The 17,656-nt window shown below is 45.0% G+C and overlaps 1 protein-coding gene across 1 annotated transcript in view; it reads right to left on the reverse strand.

The window, feature by feature from the left end:
- Positions 1-13,676, reverse strand: part of ALK (ALK receptor tyrosine kinase) — a 671,065-nt gene extending 657,389 nt beyond the window's left edge. The window contains exon 1 of the mRNA XM_060651819.3: positions 12,021-13,676. Within this exon, the coding sequence (XP_060507802.1) occupies positions 12,021-12,714 (694 nt within the window). The 5' untranslated portion in view covers positions 12,715-13,676. The remainder of the gene's footprint in view (positions 1-12,020) is intronic.
- Between the last annotated feature and the right edge of the window lie 3,980 nt (positions 13,677-17,656).

The following is a 17,656-nucleotide window of genomic DNA, read 5'->3' on the forward strand; positions in this document are numbered from 1 at the left end:
GTCTGAACTACATTTCTTCTCTAAATATTTAAGCACATAAATAATCTCTAGCCATCCTGCATGTCATTTTAAACTATTTGACATTTATTGTTTTGAAGAGAAGAAAGGTCAGATGTATCAAATCTGCATTTGTACTTCTTGACATTTTTCTCCAACTAGATTCTTCCAAATTATGGTACTGACATTAATACTAAGAGGAAGGAAGGAAGGAAGGAAGGAAGGAAGGAAGGAAGGAAAGGGAAGTATGAGAGAGAAAGACAGAGATAGAAAGGGAGGAAGGAAGAAAATAAAAAAGGGAAGAAGAAATGAAATAGAGAAAGAAGGGAGGGAGGGGGAGAGAAGAGGAGGGAGGGAAGGTATGGGTACAGAGGGGCTGGAGCATAAAAGGAAAAGCAGGATTTGTGGACTGGAAGGGAATGCATGGCTTCCTAATCCATTTAGCATGACCTCTGGTCACACTTCACAGAATGGACTGAGACAATCTGGCCCTACTCCTGGGCTCTCCATCCTTTGTCTCTGCATGGCCCTCTGCACATTTGTCTTCTTGTCTCACAGAAGGGAGTTTTCTTTCTCTCTAGTCACTCCTGCCTGTGGTTCTGCCCATTCCTACCTCGAAGCTGTGATAACATGAGGTTTCTCAGTTAAGAGGTATGCTCACTGTGCTCCAAGAGAGTCACAGTGGTGGAAACGTGGCCTCATTCGACATCCACCCCTTAAAAGGAAAGGTGCCTGTGGGAAAGATGCAAGTAGAGTGAGCCCTCTGAAACCCAGAGTGCCAAGGGTGGCTAGAGATGCTCCTTTCCTTCACAGAATTCCTCATTGTTTCTTATTATACAGTTAAGCGTTAATTTGCACATTTAATATGCCTCCCTCACCAGTCTGTAAACCCCGTGAGGGCAAAGTGCTGGTCTGTTCTGTTCACTGCTGTCAGTGGAGCACCTAACACAGTGACTGACATACTGAAGCTACTCAGTAATTATCTGCTGAATTAACAATTAAAAGAAAAAAGAAGAAGAAGCAAGAAAGATGAGGAAAAACAAAAGGAGGAGGAGACAAAGGAAATTAGGCAGTGTATATGGGATAACTGACTTCGAATATTTGAAGGGCCCTCATGTGGGAGAACGGCAGAAGGAAAACCACAAGCAGGAGCAAGAAGACACAGAGATAATACTCGTACAGTTACACAAGCCGGGACTCGAATGCTAGATCCTTCTCACACTATGTGACCATGGCCAGTTACTTAACCTCTCTTAGCCTCAACTTATCTGGAAAATGGGAGTAATAATAAAGTCAGCCTTACCGTGTTACAGTGAGGATTAAATGGAGTAACCTGTGTAAAACTGTTCAATGGTAGTTGTTACTAGTATTTAGTTACAGAGGTGTAGAATTCAGCTAGTATTAAATGTTTTCCCAACAGTTCTGTCCAGTAAGCACTGGGAAGTCTCATAAAATAGTGATCCCCATCTCTCAGAAATATTTAAAAGGATAACGTGGCACAAACTCTATTTTAAGAAGCAGACAGGGCCTGGATGAAGTGCATCTAAGGCTTGTAGAGGTCCACACTGCCTAGACTAGACGACACAATTATCCCCTCCCTTGCTGATACCTGAAACCGCCATTCTCTTCAGTGTTTTTTAATTTTTTTTAAATGTTTATTTATTTTTGAGAGAGAGAAAGAGCATGAGCGGGGAAGGAGCAGAGAGCAGAGAGCAGAGAGAGAGAGGGAGACAACAGAATCCGAAACAGGCTCCAGGCTCTGAGCTGTCAGCACAGAACCTGACACAGGGCTCGAACTCACAAACCACAAGATCGTGACCTGAGCCGAAGTCGGACGCTCAACCAACTGAGCCACCCAGGTGCCCCTCTCTTCAGTGTTTTTAAGAAAATTCATCCTCAACACATCTTTTCTTCATTCTGCTAAACTTTCTAACATCATTGACATTTCACTATCTTTGTCTTCTCTTCTTCCTTTCATAGACTGAACAACTACATAAGCACATTTTGCTTCAATTTCTTTAGCACTCCCCCTAAACTTCCTCCTGCCTATGCCTGCTTTCCAGAAGGCTCTGGGCCAAACACAAGGCCCACTCCATCTTTGGAATATCCATCTCCCTTAGCTTCCATGACACCACAATCCAGTGGTCTCTCTTCCTTCTTGTGAGTTCTTTCTGGTGATGTCATTGACTCCATTCTATTATCAGATTATGAATTTTCCCAAAGCCAAGGTGTGACCTTCCTTCCTCTTTCTTCTTTCTTGAGAAAATGCATCTGTTCTCAAGAAATAAGCCACCAGGTCCATATAAACAGCTCCCACATCACTATCTTCCACCTGGACCTCTCACCCATTGCTGCTTCTGTTCCCTATCTTCATGTGTGTACCAGACAACCTGATCTTGAGATAGAGGCCCACGAAGGTGTCGTCATGTCAGGCACTCTCCTCCCAAGCCAGATGTTCTTCCCACCTGTCTTGCCACCAAGTCTGCATGGTCTCAGGCCAAAACCTTTGGCGTCTGACTCATTTCATTTTGTTCCCCTTATATCTAGGCGTCTCCTTGGCCCACCTCTGAGTCCCTTAATTCCCGAGCCAGTGCAACTGCTTCCCAAGGCTCTAGTCTAACTGCCAGCTCTCTGTGCAGTCCAGGACTGAGACCCACAACCAAACACCATTTCCTGAAGAATCTGCAGTCAACGTGCATTCCTCTACTCAAAAACTAAATACTTTCTGATTTCTCCAGCATCAAATGTAAATTCCTGATTCAATAAGCCAGCTCTACCTCTAACTCTGAGTATCTGACTCAGCACCGAGCCTTTCAACTCCCAGAATTCCTTAGACTTCTCTGCTCTGGCTAGTCCTGCGTTGTTACACACACACACACACACACACACACACACACACACACACACACACACAGTGTCTGTCTGTCTCTGTCTCTCACCAACAATTGTCCCTCCTCTGGGTATTATTCTGTGGGCCCAAATATATAAGGTCCTTTGCCTTTCTCTTTTCTCTAATTCTATACTCCCTCCAAGAGTTTCTCAAGTCACCTCCTAGAAGTTTTTTCTAACTCACTTCTATCACAGTCCCAAAAGAAAACTATCATTTTCGGTAGATATCCTTCGACCTGACCCCCTGCCAAAAGGCAATAAGCTTATTCTTTTCAAAATTCCAGAGCTATAATTTCCTGTCTTAGAGGAACTTCACCCCTCCCACTTCAATGAGCAAGTAGAATTCATCAGCCTTTAAGAGAATGGTTTTTGAGATCTGGAGGTACAGAACAAAACTATCTGTAATCGGCCCCGCAGGAGTTGACCTCTCCAAGCCTCCACTGAACCACTATAACCATCTGCACCCTTTCTTCAGCATCAAGTGCTCCTTTCACAGGAGTTATTTATTAGCATGCCTTGTCTGCCTGTTCTCCCGGACTTGTTTGTGAACTCCTGGGAGAAAAAGACTGTGCTCCATTCGACTTGGTAAGTGCTCAGTGGGGGGTGGGGGGTGGGGGAAACAAATGAATAAATAAGCATTTATTCAGCCAAAAGTCCAAATGTATAGATACCCATGCAGAAGACTAATTTCTGTTTGGTGAACACCTCTCACACAGATCTAGATGGTATATCTAGAGATAAGCCAACATGGCTGTGATCTCAAAGCTCATTTTCTAGGCTCCCAGCCATGATAAAGTAACAAGCACTGGACTAAGCTCTCTTGTAATAAACAGCTGTAAAATTGGACAAAATATATGAAAAACTGTTTTCATGGGATAATCAGTAGCACAAGAGAGAGGGAAAATAAATGTGGTGGACCCTAGTATTGTCCTGATTTCCTGCCTGGCAGCATTTACCACACCCTAAGATGGGAAGGAGGGAATGAAGGAAAAATATCATTGATGGAAACTCTGATTCCAAAAAGGAATGAGGGACTTCTGGTGTAGCAAGATGGAGTAAGCCCACTCAATCCTATTTATCCTTCTGCTTACAACCGAGAACTCTGTACAAAAATTAATTAATTAATTAAAATTTAAAAAAACAAAAAAAAACAAAAATAAAAACTACAACAACAACAAAAAAAGTACTAAAGGATTTCAAAAAATAAATAAAACCAGAAATACAGAGGAAGAAAGTCAAACCTTGGAAAAGCAACCCATACAGAGGTGAGTTTCCTATTTTTCCCTCTTTTCCCTTGTACCTGTGAACCAAATGTGGGCACCCAAGACAGCTGTGGTCACGGTACCATGGACAGGTAAAATGCCCACAGAATCTTTTCCTTGCAGTCAAAAGGTGGGGAAAAGGAGCCTTGTGATCCCTAGAGCATAGAGGGAGATCTCTACTTCTTTGTTGTTTCCCGACCCTCTCATTTCATGATATTGAGCTCTCATCACAGACAGCATGGCTAGTGAGGTCAGCAGCCAAAACTCTAATAGAGATCCTGTTAGAAACTACATCTTGGGTTGGGGGTGGATACACACTGAAAAGGGCAGGAAGGAACTTCCTGAGATGCTGGAAAAGTTCTGAATCTTTATCTGGGTGCGGATTATATGGATGTTGCAGATGAGAATTATAATCAAGCTGTACACAAGATTAATACATTCAATATACTTAACTGCATTTGTCATCGCTCAATTTAAAAAATAATAACTTTCTGATGTTAATATGTAAGTTCTTATGTCCCACAACTGAAGATTCATTTCCAGAAAATTCTGGAAGTGGGCAAAATTACTTCAATGAAAGGACCTCATTTCGAGAAACCATGGGAAGGGGCCACATAACTCCTTTCCAGGGCTGCTGAGCTGTTAAACGAAGGCCAATGCTTGCCTCAAAATCTAGAACCTAGTACTACTGCTCTTAATGTCAAAGGTCGGTTAAAAGTATGAATCAATGAAATAGAATCTCAGCACTCTTTATGATCTTGTATTGTTATTTTTCTACTGCCTTATATATTTATTTCTGAATAATCCAGACGAGAATCTTCTACATAGGTTATTTTACAAAATGTTCAGAGACTCCATGAGGTAAGCCAAGACACGTTCTGTATTTTCTCGTTTAGGAAAAAAGACCCAGAGGTTCAACAAGTTTAGGGAAGTTGCACAAGATGTCAAAACTAATATAAGGTTAATATCATAATGGAATCCAAGTCTTCTAGCTCCTAATCTAGCATTCTCTCCACCACAGAACATTGACTTTAATTACTTGGGCTGAGAATGTGGAAAGGATCTATAAAGGAGACCTGCCCACACCCACCCTCAGAAACCATGTCCCAATGGAAACTCAATAAAAGATAAATAAGGGAAAAAGAAAAACATGGTCAATGGTTTAAATTTCCCTCTGATTTCCTCTGGCTAGTTGCATGATTTCCTACAAGCTTGCCTAGATTTTCTTTATTTTTATTTTTGTTTTCAGATCTTCCCTTTAGCCTTTTCCTTACTTCAGGGAATTCTGACTACCTACCTCTCCATGCACCTGTTGTTACATAACCACAAAAGTAAGGTTCAAGAACTAAAGACTCTTAATTAACCAAGTAGTTGGGTGAATATGCCCCAATGGAGCTCTCCTTCTGCCCAGTTCTGGCACTTCCCACATTCTAGAATGTCTATGTTCACCAAGTGAACCTGAGACAATTTTCCTGGGAAAGGACCCAAGCTCATCTGAAGAAACAAAAGTTGTTCTGAGAAATGTGACTCACCAACAAAGTGCTAAGATGTCCCCCATCTCCTCCCCACCTTCCCACCAGGCCAATACTCTCTTTTAAACTGCTCCTTCCTTACACTTTGACCTGTGTGAAAAAGGCCAGGTCATCACTAGGTTAAGAAAAACTGGCCACATCCTAGATTGGAGAACAACACAATGGTTCTAAGAAAGAAGACACCCCTAGGGTTCCTTGGTAACTTTATTCACACGTCTCGTCACATAACCCCTGGACCTATAACCATCCTCACAAACATGTCCTATTCTCCTTCTACTCCCAAGCAGAAATAATGTCCTTGTGCATCTTAGGAAAGCAATGGCTCAGCCATGGCTCATAAAAAACACTACCTGTAAAATGCTGCATGGATACTTGACAGCCTCTTTTAGGTTGAGGCACTTTCTGAGGTGGCCTCCTCCCTCAGCCATGTGTCTCCATGGAATCTCAAAGGTTTAACTGCTCTTAATGGGCTCATGTCCACCAACTAGTTGGTACCCTCCAACCTTCTCCTGCATTCCCACTTGACAAGGAAAAGGCAAGCTCCAGCTAATTATAACAAAGAAATTACCAGAGGCTAGTAGCCCAGCACCTCTGTGGGCATGGACGGGCCTGAACTGCACATACTGCCCTCAGTTAAGAAAGATCCACCATCTGAAAACTACTGCTCTGTAATGTCTCTATCTTGTTCTTCTCCATTATTAGATTTCATACTTTCATAAAGTTAAGGCTTGCTTTCTTCGTGTAGGGGAAAAAATAATTGGATTGTGAATACTCTGCTTGAATCTTTGGACTGAATCCAAGGTCAAAAGACCTTGGAGGACACTAGTTGATAGAAATGAAGTAAATACCACACCTCAATTCTCCTCATTCACATTTCTGGGGAAGCCAATAGAAACTATCACCATGGTTACTCTCCCCATTTCCACTAGATCTCACTTCTTAGCCCAGGAATTAGAAGCTAGTTGCATGGGAACCCACAGTACTACAACTACCACCGCCAGGGTCACCAGATGTGACCACACATCAGGACTGCACAACTCCAGATGGCATCATTCAAATAAACTAAAATGCACAACCAGACACTGGGGTGTTGCTGCTTCTAGAAAAAACCATATGGTTTATAATGATGGAACACTTTATTATGTCAGGCATTGGGCTACAGATTTATACATGTCTTCTAATTTAATCTCCATGGCAGCATTTTGAGATAGGAACTATCCCTATTTTACTAATGATGAAACTGGACTTCAAATATTTTAAGGAACTTTTCAAGTCATGGTTATTGAACACCAAATCTTTGTTGCATGGCCTTCTGACAAGGATAATGTAAAGTTTTTCATCTATTTACATGGTTTCATTTACATGGTTACATAATCTGCATTTTGGGATGATTCCTTTAGTAGAAAGAGCCCTAATTTGAAGGCAAAAAGATCTATAGTCCTAGTCAGTACCTAGCACGGCATCTAGCATCTCATAACCTCTCAATGCATAAGTGAAAGTTTCTAGGTCTACCATTTTTCACCTTGAAAAAGTGTTATCAAGTAGCTGGATTCCAGTTACTGCATTTATAAAATAAAACAAATACTTGCCCTGCCTACTGTAAGATTGAAAAAAATATATTAAATTTGAAAGTTCTTTATAAATTATAAAGTCCCATACAACTGTAACAGGACATTAATAATGATTATAAAGAAAGGGCTAGGCAAATTTCCACAAAATGAGGTTATCAAGTAGTAATCCTAAGAATGGCAGGGGGCTTCAAGTTCTGCTGAAACAGAAGTTTCCTCTCTTCCTCTCCCTTCTGGAGGCCAGTCGTCCTTGTCTTTCAGAAGACAAACTTCCTTATAAAAGCTTTCATTTTTATTAATGATAACACTGTCTTCCCACACCATGCACACAAATCCCTCATGGGCTTTTCTTCTTTTTCTTTTGTAAATTTGTGGAAAGATCAAATGGATTTAGATGAACTTCATCTTTCTAATAGCTGTGTATATATATTCTCAGCATTGCAAAGGGGTTTCAAGTAGCCAGTAGGAGCCCACCAAATCTAGACGTGACCTCATCTTCTCAAGACCCACGTACCTTCTGCCCTGCCCAATGGCTTGATGACACACACACTAGAGATGCATCTTAGATGAATAATGTTCTATGGGTGTGGCTCCTTCCTCATGGATAGACACACAACACCCCACAGAAATACTCTGTGCCAATCTGGGGGCAGAGAAAAACAAACCCAGTACTTTCAAAAGATTTTCTTCTCTAACAGTCTCCTTGTAAGCACATCCCATCCAATTTCAAAGATACACATGCAATTCTTATCTTTTCCTCCTGGAAACATCCAGACCCAAAGTGTCTCAAGAGTTGAATCCTGAAAGATCCTGATTCCTGCTTTTGTTCCCCATCCCAGCTCTCCTGCCTGTTGTGGCTTCTCAACATTTCCAAATATAAAACTGATTAATAATGAATGCTGTGGCTTATCTGACCCACATCTCACCTTACTCTTTGCTACTCTGGAATTCCATTCCAAAGTCAGAGGAATATCAAGTTCAGAAAATAAGGTTTCCCTGATATCCACCCTGAAGTTTCCTTCTGCAAGTTGCATCCTATTACTTCTTTGGGTGACACTATATAACTCCTCTCCCTCTTCAGAGATTTGTAGATTGTTACCAGGGCTTTCCCTTCATCGCCACTTCGCTCAGCCATATATATTTAATTCTTTTCATCTTTCACCATGAATTGGTCCCTTCAACTCTTAAATCAGCTCTCTGGTCTTCTCTGGACTAGTTCCAACTCCCCAAATTCACCTCAAATAACTGATATTCCTTCTGAGAGCTCCAATTTCCTCTCTATCTTCCTTGGCTCTCTTTGCCCTCTCCAGAAATGAAATAGGAAGGCAGTGACAGATATGTGAGGTCAAGGGTCAGGTGTATTGCATTGCATACATCTACTTTAAATTTCTCAGGTCTCTCCATAGCACATGTAAAATCCCCAGTTGCCTATCCCCTTTCCTGGAGTGAGAAGGGGGCTGCTTATAGGGAAACAAGCCCTCCTAGCCCACAAGTCAATATCCTCTAGGCCTCTGCCTGGGGGAAGGCAGAAGCAAGACATCAAAACATCCAAAAAACAGGTTACAAAGTGGGGCTCTGAGCAATGTGACTGCCTCCAGGCAGACATCTTTTCTGAGGTTTGGACTGTCCCAAAATGGTAGACCAAAATTCATACAGTCTCAGCAATGGCCTTTCTACGCTCTTCTCCATGAATGAGTGCTGTGGGGAGCTGCTTCAGACTTCGAAATATTGATCCCATTTATGAATTCAAAGCAAAGCAACGCACAAAGAAAACACATTTGCGTGTCATGCATTCTAAGGCCTCTCAGCTATCCTTTTGTCCTCTCAGATGTCCCAAACTACAAGGAACAGAGTTTTTGCTTCATGCTGACTGGGGGCTTTTCCATTTCTATCACATCCCTAGTCATGGTCCTGTTCAGATTCAGGAAGCTATCTTCAGTCTGAGACAAATGGGTTGCTGCAGGCCACCCACCACTCTCTTCCCTCCTCACAGCCCCATCAGCATGCTTGTGCCCCTCTAGACCAGACCACCAGGCATTTGGGCAGAAACAGGGAGAAATAAGCTGAGTTGTGCCTATTTTCCCTTTGTATGCTTGAATATCTTATGTCACAGAAGAGTTAAATGCCTTTTCTACAAAACAGAGCCCATAAAAAGGAATAAATCCATTTCCTCAAACATAATAAATAGTAAAATTAATCCAAGTGTGAGAACCTAAGCTTGAATTTTCATACAAGAAAACGAATGGAAACACCATGATATATGTTGCCTCAAACATGAAACATGATAGAACAGGGTGTGTCCACTCCCTCCAAGGGGAGGTCTGCAGTGGAAACCATATCTGAATGAGGCTGGGGAGGCAGTGGGAAGGCAAGAGGCTAGTCCGGCATGGCCAGCTGCCTAACTGAAAACAGCATATGCCTCAGAGCAGAAGAGCCCAGCCTGTTCCAAGTGTGATCACCACAAGGCCTGAAATGCTTTTCAATAAGCTGTCTGTCTCTCTGGAGGTCATGGGGAGCTCATCCAGTTACACTTAGTGTCTTATTTGATCCCATCAATAATCATTTGATCCCAATGCTGCTGAAAAATGCTTGGCCAAAATTTCTAGCCTTTTAATGACAGAATCCTGGCTCTTTCTGAAAACAGCATTGCTAGATGTGTCAAATGATGCATAAGGCCTTGGTCCAACTGCCAAATGGACTGTGATGCTAAGGGAGGACTTGGGACGCTCACAGAGACTCCCTGCTGTCAGTAGCAAAGCAGTTCTTGAAGCACACTCCTCTCGACATGAAACTCCCCTACTCAGTGGCTTCAACTCCTTACCAGAGGCTTGACTGGAATATATGCTCCACATGCATTAAGCCTGTGACTCTTCAGAAACACCCACTGATAAGTTCATGCTACCTGCCTGTTTATAGTAGGCAAGTTCAGGGCTGCAGAAAGGACCCCTTTTGTCTGTCATCAACATCTCACAATAGCTGATCTAGACTGTTGGGCCTATGGTCATTTAACAAGAGGTGATAGCAAAGCTCCAGAGATGTTCACAGACATGAAAGTAGAAGACAATCCACATTCCCAGAGAAGTCATTCTTATATCCATTACAAATACATCAGGCGCTAAAAGAGAATGTTGCATGTATAAACCACAGAAGCCATGATAACATTAAAGCACAGCTGTTCTCCACAAAAGTATCTGTGGAGAGACAACAGTATTGGTCTCCTATCTCAGTTCACAGGAGGCTCTATCAAACTCATCAAACCCTGCTTCTTACTACAAATTCTGCCTATTAATATGAATTCTGACATTGAACACAAAGGGGTCATTTTAGGTGCCAAGGATACCAATGCTAATGCTGAAATATGCATCCAGATTCTGTTTTCCTTGGGAACCACATACAAGTATGTTTTTTGTGCAAGGAGGGAAGAACCTCAGCTTCTAGATATCCCTGCTATGTGACAGTACTGGGCATGTGTGGGAGGATATGTGTGTGCTGGGACAAGCATGGTAGGTACTTGGAGCTCTACAGTGGGCTCTTTTCAGTGCTTTCCATCCAATTAATACTAGTCATTAGTAACCAGTGGAGCATAAAAATTTCATTTATTTCTGATGATGAGAATGATAGAAAAGATGCTGGGTTTGCTCAATGGAATTAGTGTAGGCTTTTAAAAAGGCATGATTTCTTTTCTGTGTCTTCTCATTCATTTACATTGTATATTTTATTCACTGAGCCTTTTCCCAGTGGTATTACGAGAGAAACATCCATTCAAAACCACCTGGTTTTCCAGTCAAAGAATACTATGGGAAGAGTTAGAAGTAAGTGCCTGCACACACACCCCTAACTCAGTGAATATGAGAAGAAAATGAGAGTAAATGAAACAGAAACCTTATTTCAGGAATCTCTAGCAGAGAGATCTGCAGTGAAACAGGCTTGCCAGAGACTGTCATCCAGAGTTGCTGCTACAGACATTCAAGCTAAGAATTAGAGGGAAGGTTGGGCGGGGGGGGGGGGGGGGGGGGGGGCAAGAGAAGAACTATTGTCTCTTCTGGCTTCACAGTGACTCTCCCAATGGGAGAGAATCCTAACAACTCTGCTCCCTCTCTTCACACCTCCCTCCTGTCCCGTATTTCTTAGTTCCTCTGGGGCTCTTCCAACAACATCTGAGAGGGGGGGAAAAAAGAGTCTGAGAGTGGATAGCAGACTGGGGTTGGAGAGAGGGAGCAGACTAAATTAATGAAGAAGAGGCAATCCATACATAAGTCAACATTTGATGAGAACAGCTAGGGGAGATTCAACCATATAAAGAAGAGTTCTACATTCTCCAAGCAAGTGCACCACACTACCCACATCTACGGTGGCCAGGAAGAGGAACAAGGGAAAGGGAAGATGGCAACAGTCATGACATCTAGAACTAAGCTTGGAACGTAGAAGTAATAAGGACATTTCAACTGTCCCAGGGGTCCCCTGTTCAAAGTGCACCCAATTTTGGCTGGGACCCGGTGTAAATCGGTAGAAAGAAGAAGCATTCTGCCAAGAGAGAAAACTTTTCTTCCAACTTGGTTACTGGAGAGGAAGGAAAACCCTGGGAAGTGACTCTTTTCAGCAAGAACATAAAACCGTACTTTATGGTCTAACTGTGGGAGGAGGTTTACAAAAGGAGGAAAGACCTAAGAACCAGAGGCTGGGGTTTTGAAAATAGGGATTAGTTGACAGTGGTTGCAAATTGATGTGCCTAAAAATACAAATCCCGACACTTTCAGGCGGGAGCTGCTCACCGATCCCCAAGATCTGGAAGAGAAGACGGGGCTGGGAGGCACGGATCGCCGCGGACAGCCTTCCCTCTCTGCCCACTTCCGAAGCCTTCTTCTCTGGCATCAGGCGGATCCTCAACCGCCCTTCGCCGTGGTGAATCCACCAGCTGAACAGCTCGCTGAGGTTGAACTGGAGCAGTCCCGCAATCACCTCCTCTGGGGGCCCGACACAGCCCTCAAGGATCGCCTCCTCTCCCAGCTCCAGTACCAGCTGCTTGGCGCGCCGGAGCTTGCGAACCGAGCCGCCCTTCAGCACCCTGGTCAGCGTCCGTGCCTGGGCAGGGGCTGGCGAGCTGGAGCCTTCCGTCCAGGAGACCCCGGGCGGTTGCCCTACCAGCCTAAGTAGTGGGGCGCAGTCGAGAGCCAAGGAGCCGCGTGCCTCAGGCCGTCTGGCCCTCGGCTCCAAGAAGGACGAAGGCGGCAGCAGCAGGTCCCGAGCATAGACACGGAAGAGCGAGGGCACCACAAAGTCCACCGCCAGGCTCTTCCTCTGCAGACGTGAGTAGCTGAGCGGCTCCCGAGGCTGCAGAGCTGGCCCCACGGCGGGTGAGCCGGCGAGATGGCCGGTGCCAGTCCCGGTCCCGGTTCCGGTTCCGGAGCCCAAGGCTGCCGCTGAAAGCAGCAGTAGCAGCAGCCCTAGGAGCCCTAAGGCTCCCATCCCGCCAGAGAAGAGTTGTTTATACTAGTCTCCCGACTCTCTGGGATCCAGCCTCGCCCTTCACTTCCCCTCAAATGAAAAGGGGCTCCGAATAGTCCTTGGTCCTGAACAGTTCCTTCCACCTGATATCTGGGGGATTAGGCGTCCACTTGATTCTCTAGCTTCCCTCCAACTGCAAGGAGGCAAGCGGGAGTCTCAATAAAATGGGGCTGGAGGCTCAGGGGTGTGTCAAGAGACCCTGAGCACCTCGGGCTCAGCAGCTGGGACCCTGTACCTCTGGCGCGCCACGACTCGTGCCGCGCCCCCGTCTGTAGCTTACTGCGCTCCGGAACAAGAGAAACTACTATGGTTGAAGGGAGGTGGCGATGGAGTCCTCTCCTGCCCTCCGAGGCTTGAGCTGTGGTCTGTCCGCGCTCTCCAGCAGCCTCCAATACTCCGCAACTTTCCAGCCGGGAACGATGGTTCGGAGCGTTCTGCTGTTCTAGCCCCTTCCCCAGCGCTTCTTTGAGCTTCTGAGCTCCTCTTCCTCAGTGTAGGGAAAAACCGGGGGCAGGGGTTGCTTTGTCGGGCACCCTCCTGCAACCCTCCGCAGCGGAAAGTCTGCGGATTGCACTGCCCGCTGAACTTCTGGGCTTGAATCAAGCCCCCGCGATGTGAAGCGGAGGCTCAGGGCGCCGCGGCGCAAGTTTGCAGCGTCCTTGCTCTCCTCCCGCGTTTCGTCTGCTCAGAGTTCTCAGGCACCGAAGCGGCCCCGGCGGCAGCAGCCGAGTGAAAGCATTCTGTGCAAAAGAGCCCGAAATCTTGCTGCCCCCTCCTCACCCATCGGCAGCCCCCTTGGCTTCAGTTGGCTGGGCAGAGGGCGGCCGGAAGGAGCTTCAGTGCTGCGCGACCCTCCGGACAGCGGCGACAGGATGTGCCAGCTGCTACCTCCGCTGCCGCCCCCGGAGCCGCTGGATCGCATCTGCCTGGGCGCCCGCCACTTGCAGCTGGCTGAGGCGCGAGCTCGCGCCGGGAGGGGGCGGGACCGGGGCGGGGGCGGAGCTCGAACGGCCAACTCCGCGCTGCTGCCAGGCTCACGCAGGCCTGCCCCGCCCCGCTCGCACCCGCCAACCAATGGCGTGGCGAGACAGGCCTCTATGCAAATCTGCAGAGGCCTCGGCATTCATTGAGAAAAGCGCAGGGCCCGCCTCGCCCTCCCTCCATCACTCTCCCCTCCTTCCTCCCCTTCCTCCAGATTCCCTGCCCTATTTCTCTGTTATGTGAACAGGAGAGCGTTTTGGATAAATGGGAGGTCTGAAAGAGGCCTTTGCAATCAAGCACTCTCCCTAATTATGCATTTAAAAGATTAAAACGGGTCCGACTTCAGAAAAGCTGGTTCCGGAATAAAACTGGAGGCGAGGGGTAAAGGAGTGGGAGGAGGGGCAGCACGACATTGCCAAAACGGAGAGCAGCTTGTAATAGGCCCCGAGACAGAATCTTCTGTGACCCTTCCATTATTTAAACGCATTCCTGGGAACCTGACAGTTCTGCCATCGATATGAGAAAAGTTAGCAGCGTGGAGGTAGAGAGTAACGGTGATCGCTTAAGAGTTCTTCAGCTACAGCAAATACATTTCAGACTTGTCAGTTACCCTGTGTTTTCTCAAAACGGTGCTTGAACATGTGTCACCTGCTTTCGTCTCCGCATGGTAAATATTTTAAATTTCAGCTTTAGAGATCAGAAAACGGAGTCGAAGAGATGGTAATTGATTTTCCTTTGGTCACATAGTCATACGTGCGTCCCAGGCCCTCACTCTTGTACTCTCATTCATGCGGCTTTACCTATCTCTCCATGAATAACAGGCCAAGAAGATCTGAAGGGTGACTTAGCTGGAAGGAATAATGACTGAATACTTGCTCATAGCTTTGGGAGCAAGAGTTCAGAACCAAAGAACATTTTTTATTCATCTGTGAAGGACTGTACCTCTAGTATCTTTTTCCCTTTATCTCTCCAGAGTTTCCAATACAGAACTCAGAGAACAGCTGTATTTATAACAAGTGGTTCACTAGAACCAGAGACAGAACTATAGTCTTCAGTTCACACAAATCCCTCCATTCCTTCTTCTCAAAGGTTGATTGTCATGCCTTGTGCTGTCAGAGCAAAACATAAGGCAAGATCCTCTCTTGAGGAGCTCATAGCCTGACAGCAGAGAAGCTTCCTCATAGAATCAGAGCATAGAGTGGAGTTGAATCTCCCTCGCTGAGCTGCAGAGTGCTGCAGTAATGTGTCCACTAACTCACAGGAGGTGGTAGCCAAACAGGGCCTCTGCTCTCACAGGCTGGGTTCCTTAGAGCCTGTGGCATTGCCTTTGGCAACTGAAAGACCTAATGACAAAAGAAAATTGATCCTTGGAATGATTTGCTTCCTGCTCCATGTGTGGTAACTCACTTAATTTAACAAGGTAACTGGCTTCTCCCTGGAACTCAAACTGGGTACACTGAGTTTAAAAGTTTAAGGGCAAAGAATGATTTGGCCCAAGGACTAGAATGGATGCTTGTACCTTGGTGGGAGGGAGGGAGGGAGGGAGGGAGGGAGGGAGAAAGAGAAAGAGAAGAGGAAGGAAAGGGCATGGAAGCTAATATTTGGAAAGGATATGTTGGTTGATACTTTCCTAGTATGTGACCATATATGTTTTCATTTTCATCAACTTTCACTGGTGTGCACACTGATAGAAGAATAATTTTCTATTTGAAATGTTTAAAAGACTCAAATGTAGGTCCTTTCACTCCCCCACTCCATTCCTTATTCTCTACATAATTCTTGTCCAAAGTCAAATTGACTGGAGTAATTTGTAGAGAACTATGAATCTTCTGCTACAATCAGTGGCCACTAGGGGGCTGCAGAGACTTGAAACTTCAGTAGAGCGCCAGGGTTTAACCTCCCAGATAACATCAGTTGTCAGTCTGGGACCACTGCCTTTGCACCCAATGGATGCAGGGCTCAATTAATTCTCATATTTTTATAAATTCTATCAAATTTCCCCTGAAGAAGAGAAAGTGCTTCTCCCTGTACATTAAATCACACCAAATCTCAAAACTGTTATTCCCTTAATTTTTTTAATAAAAATTTTTAATGTTTATTTATTTTTGAGAGAGTGTGAGCAGGGCAGGGACAGAGACAGAGGGAGACACAGAATACGAAGCAGGTTCCAGGCTCTGAACTGTCAGCACAGAGCCCGACGCGGGGCTAGAACCCACAAACTGTGAGATCATGACCTGAGCTGAAGTCGGATGCTTAACTGACTGAGCCACCCAGGTGCCACCCCCCACTTTTTGTTAATTTTAAAAAGGAGGCAGGAGTGAATATTGATAGTTCATTAGTCACTATATGCATGCACCTGTAGGAATGTGAGTGCGTGTGTGTGCATGCACGCATGTGTCTGTCACATCATACAGTGGGCTTTTGGAGAAAGATACATATTATTATTTCCATTACAGAGACAAAACAGTTAAGGATCAGAGAGGCAAAATAACTTGCCCAAGGTCAGATAGCAAGTAAATTACAGCAATGGAATTCCAACCAATGATTCTTTTTCTCCAAAATTTACACATCCCTCTGGAACAAATTAGGCCTTTTCCTCATGCCTACAGCTATAATGTTGACACCTCCACCCTATATCATTGCCACCTAAAGGAAGGGAGATGAGAAAGTGCAGTTAAGAGCAAGTAGGGGAAATACAGACAGGGATAAAAAGCATGAGCAAGAGTGATAGCTAACATGTCTCACACACTTATTTTCGGCCAGCATATTTCAAAATAATTCCCATGCTTTATCTCATTTAAGATTCACAGTAAACTATGAGGGGAAGTAATAGTATCTCTTTTCTATAGATCACAAATGGAAGCTCAGAGAGAGTGACTTCCCAAGAAGACTACACAGGGAACAAGATTTGTTAAAGGAGTTGAACTTTGGTATCAGACAAAGAAGTCCATGGCTTGAAATCCTGGGCAATCTTACAAGAGGGAAAATGGAGTGGGATGGAATAGATTGAGGTGGGCAGAGGTGAACAGAGAAAGAAACTAAAAGCCCAACTGAAAAAGAGAGAAGCAGGGAGTGGGGTTAGTGAGGAGGGGGGCAGATAGGGGATACTGGAAGCTCTGAAGACAGTTAATGAGGTGAGCTGTTGTGAGTCACCTTGCCATTGACTTGAGCATATAAGGTGGAGAGAGAGAAAAGTGAGTAGTCCATGTAGCAAGAGAGGAAAGGCCCAAGTTGCACAGTGAGAGCACTGAGACCCTCTTCAGTAAACTCCCAATTTCTGAAAACAGAGAAGTAAACACCTCAGGGAGGGGTTTGAATTCTCTATAAGAGAAGCAGTGATAAAAACATATCTCAAATCCAAGCAGTGTGACTTAAGGCAAAACACATCTCACAATTGCAAAACCTGACTGAGACCTACAGGGTTAACCAAGTCAGGCATCTAGTTGGTCGAGGAGGAGGAGGAGGAGGAGGAGGAGGCGGTGGAGGAGGAATAGGAGGGAGCAAAAGGAGGAAAACAGGAAGAGGAGCAGGAGAAATAAGAAGGAGAAGGAGAAAAAAGGCAAAAGCAAAATCAGGAAGTCAAGCTGAAACTAGGCCTTACTAGATACTCTGGGCTAAGATATTTGGGAACCCACAATTGGAAGAGCTTACCCTGGCCCAAGAACAGGAATTGGGACCCAGAAGAAACATTCAAAGGAACTCTGGATTTGTGTTCAGGAAACTGGCTTTCAATTAAAGCCTTGCTTGAGAGGCTCTATGACCTTAGGAAAACCCTTGCTTTCTCTGGGCTCAAGTATCAAATTAGAAGAAGGACCAAGTATCGTCTTTAAGACACACATCTGTTCTGAAATTCTGTGTGAGATTCTCCAAGTGGCCAAAAGGTCTCACCCAAGACTGGGAACCAGAGTTGACAAGTACTAGA

This window comes from Panthera onca, chromosome A3 (assembly GCF_046562875.1).
Source record: "Panthera onca isolate mPanOnc1 chromosome A3, mPanOnc1 haplotype 2, whole genome shotgun sequence".
Lineage (NCBI taxonomy): Eukaryota > Metazoa > Chordata > Mammalia > Carnivora > Felidae > Panthera > Panthera onca.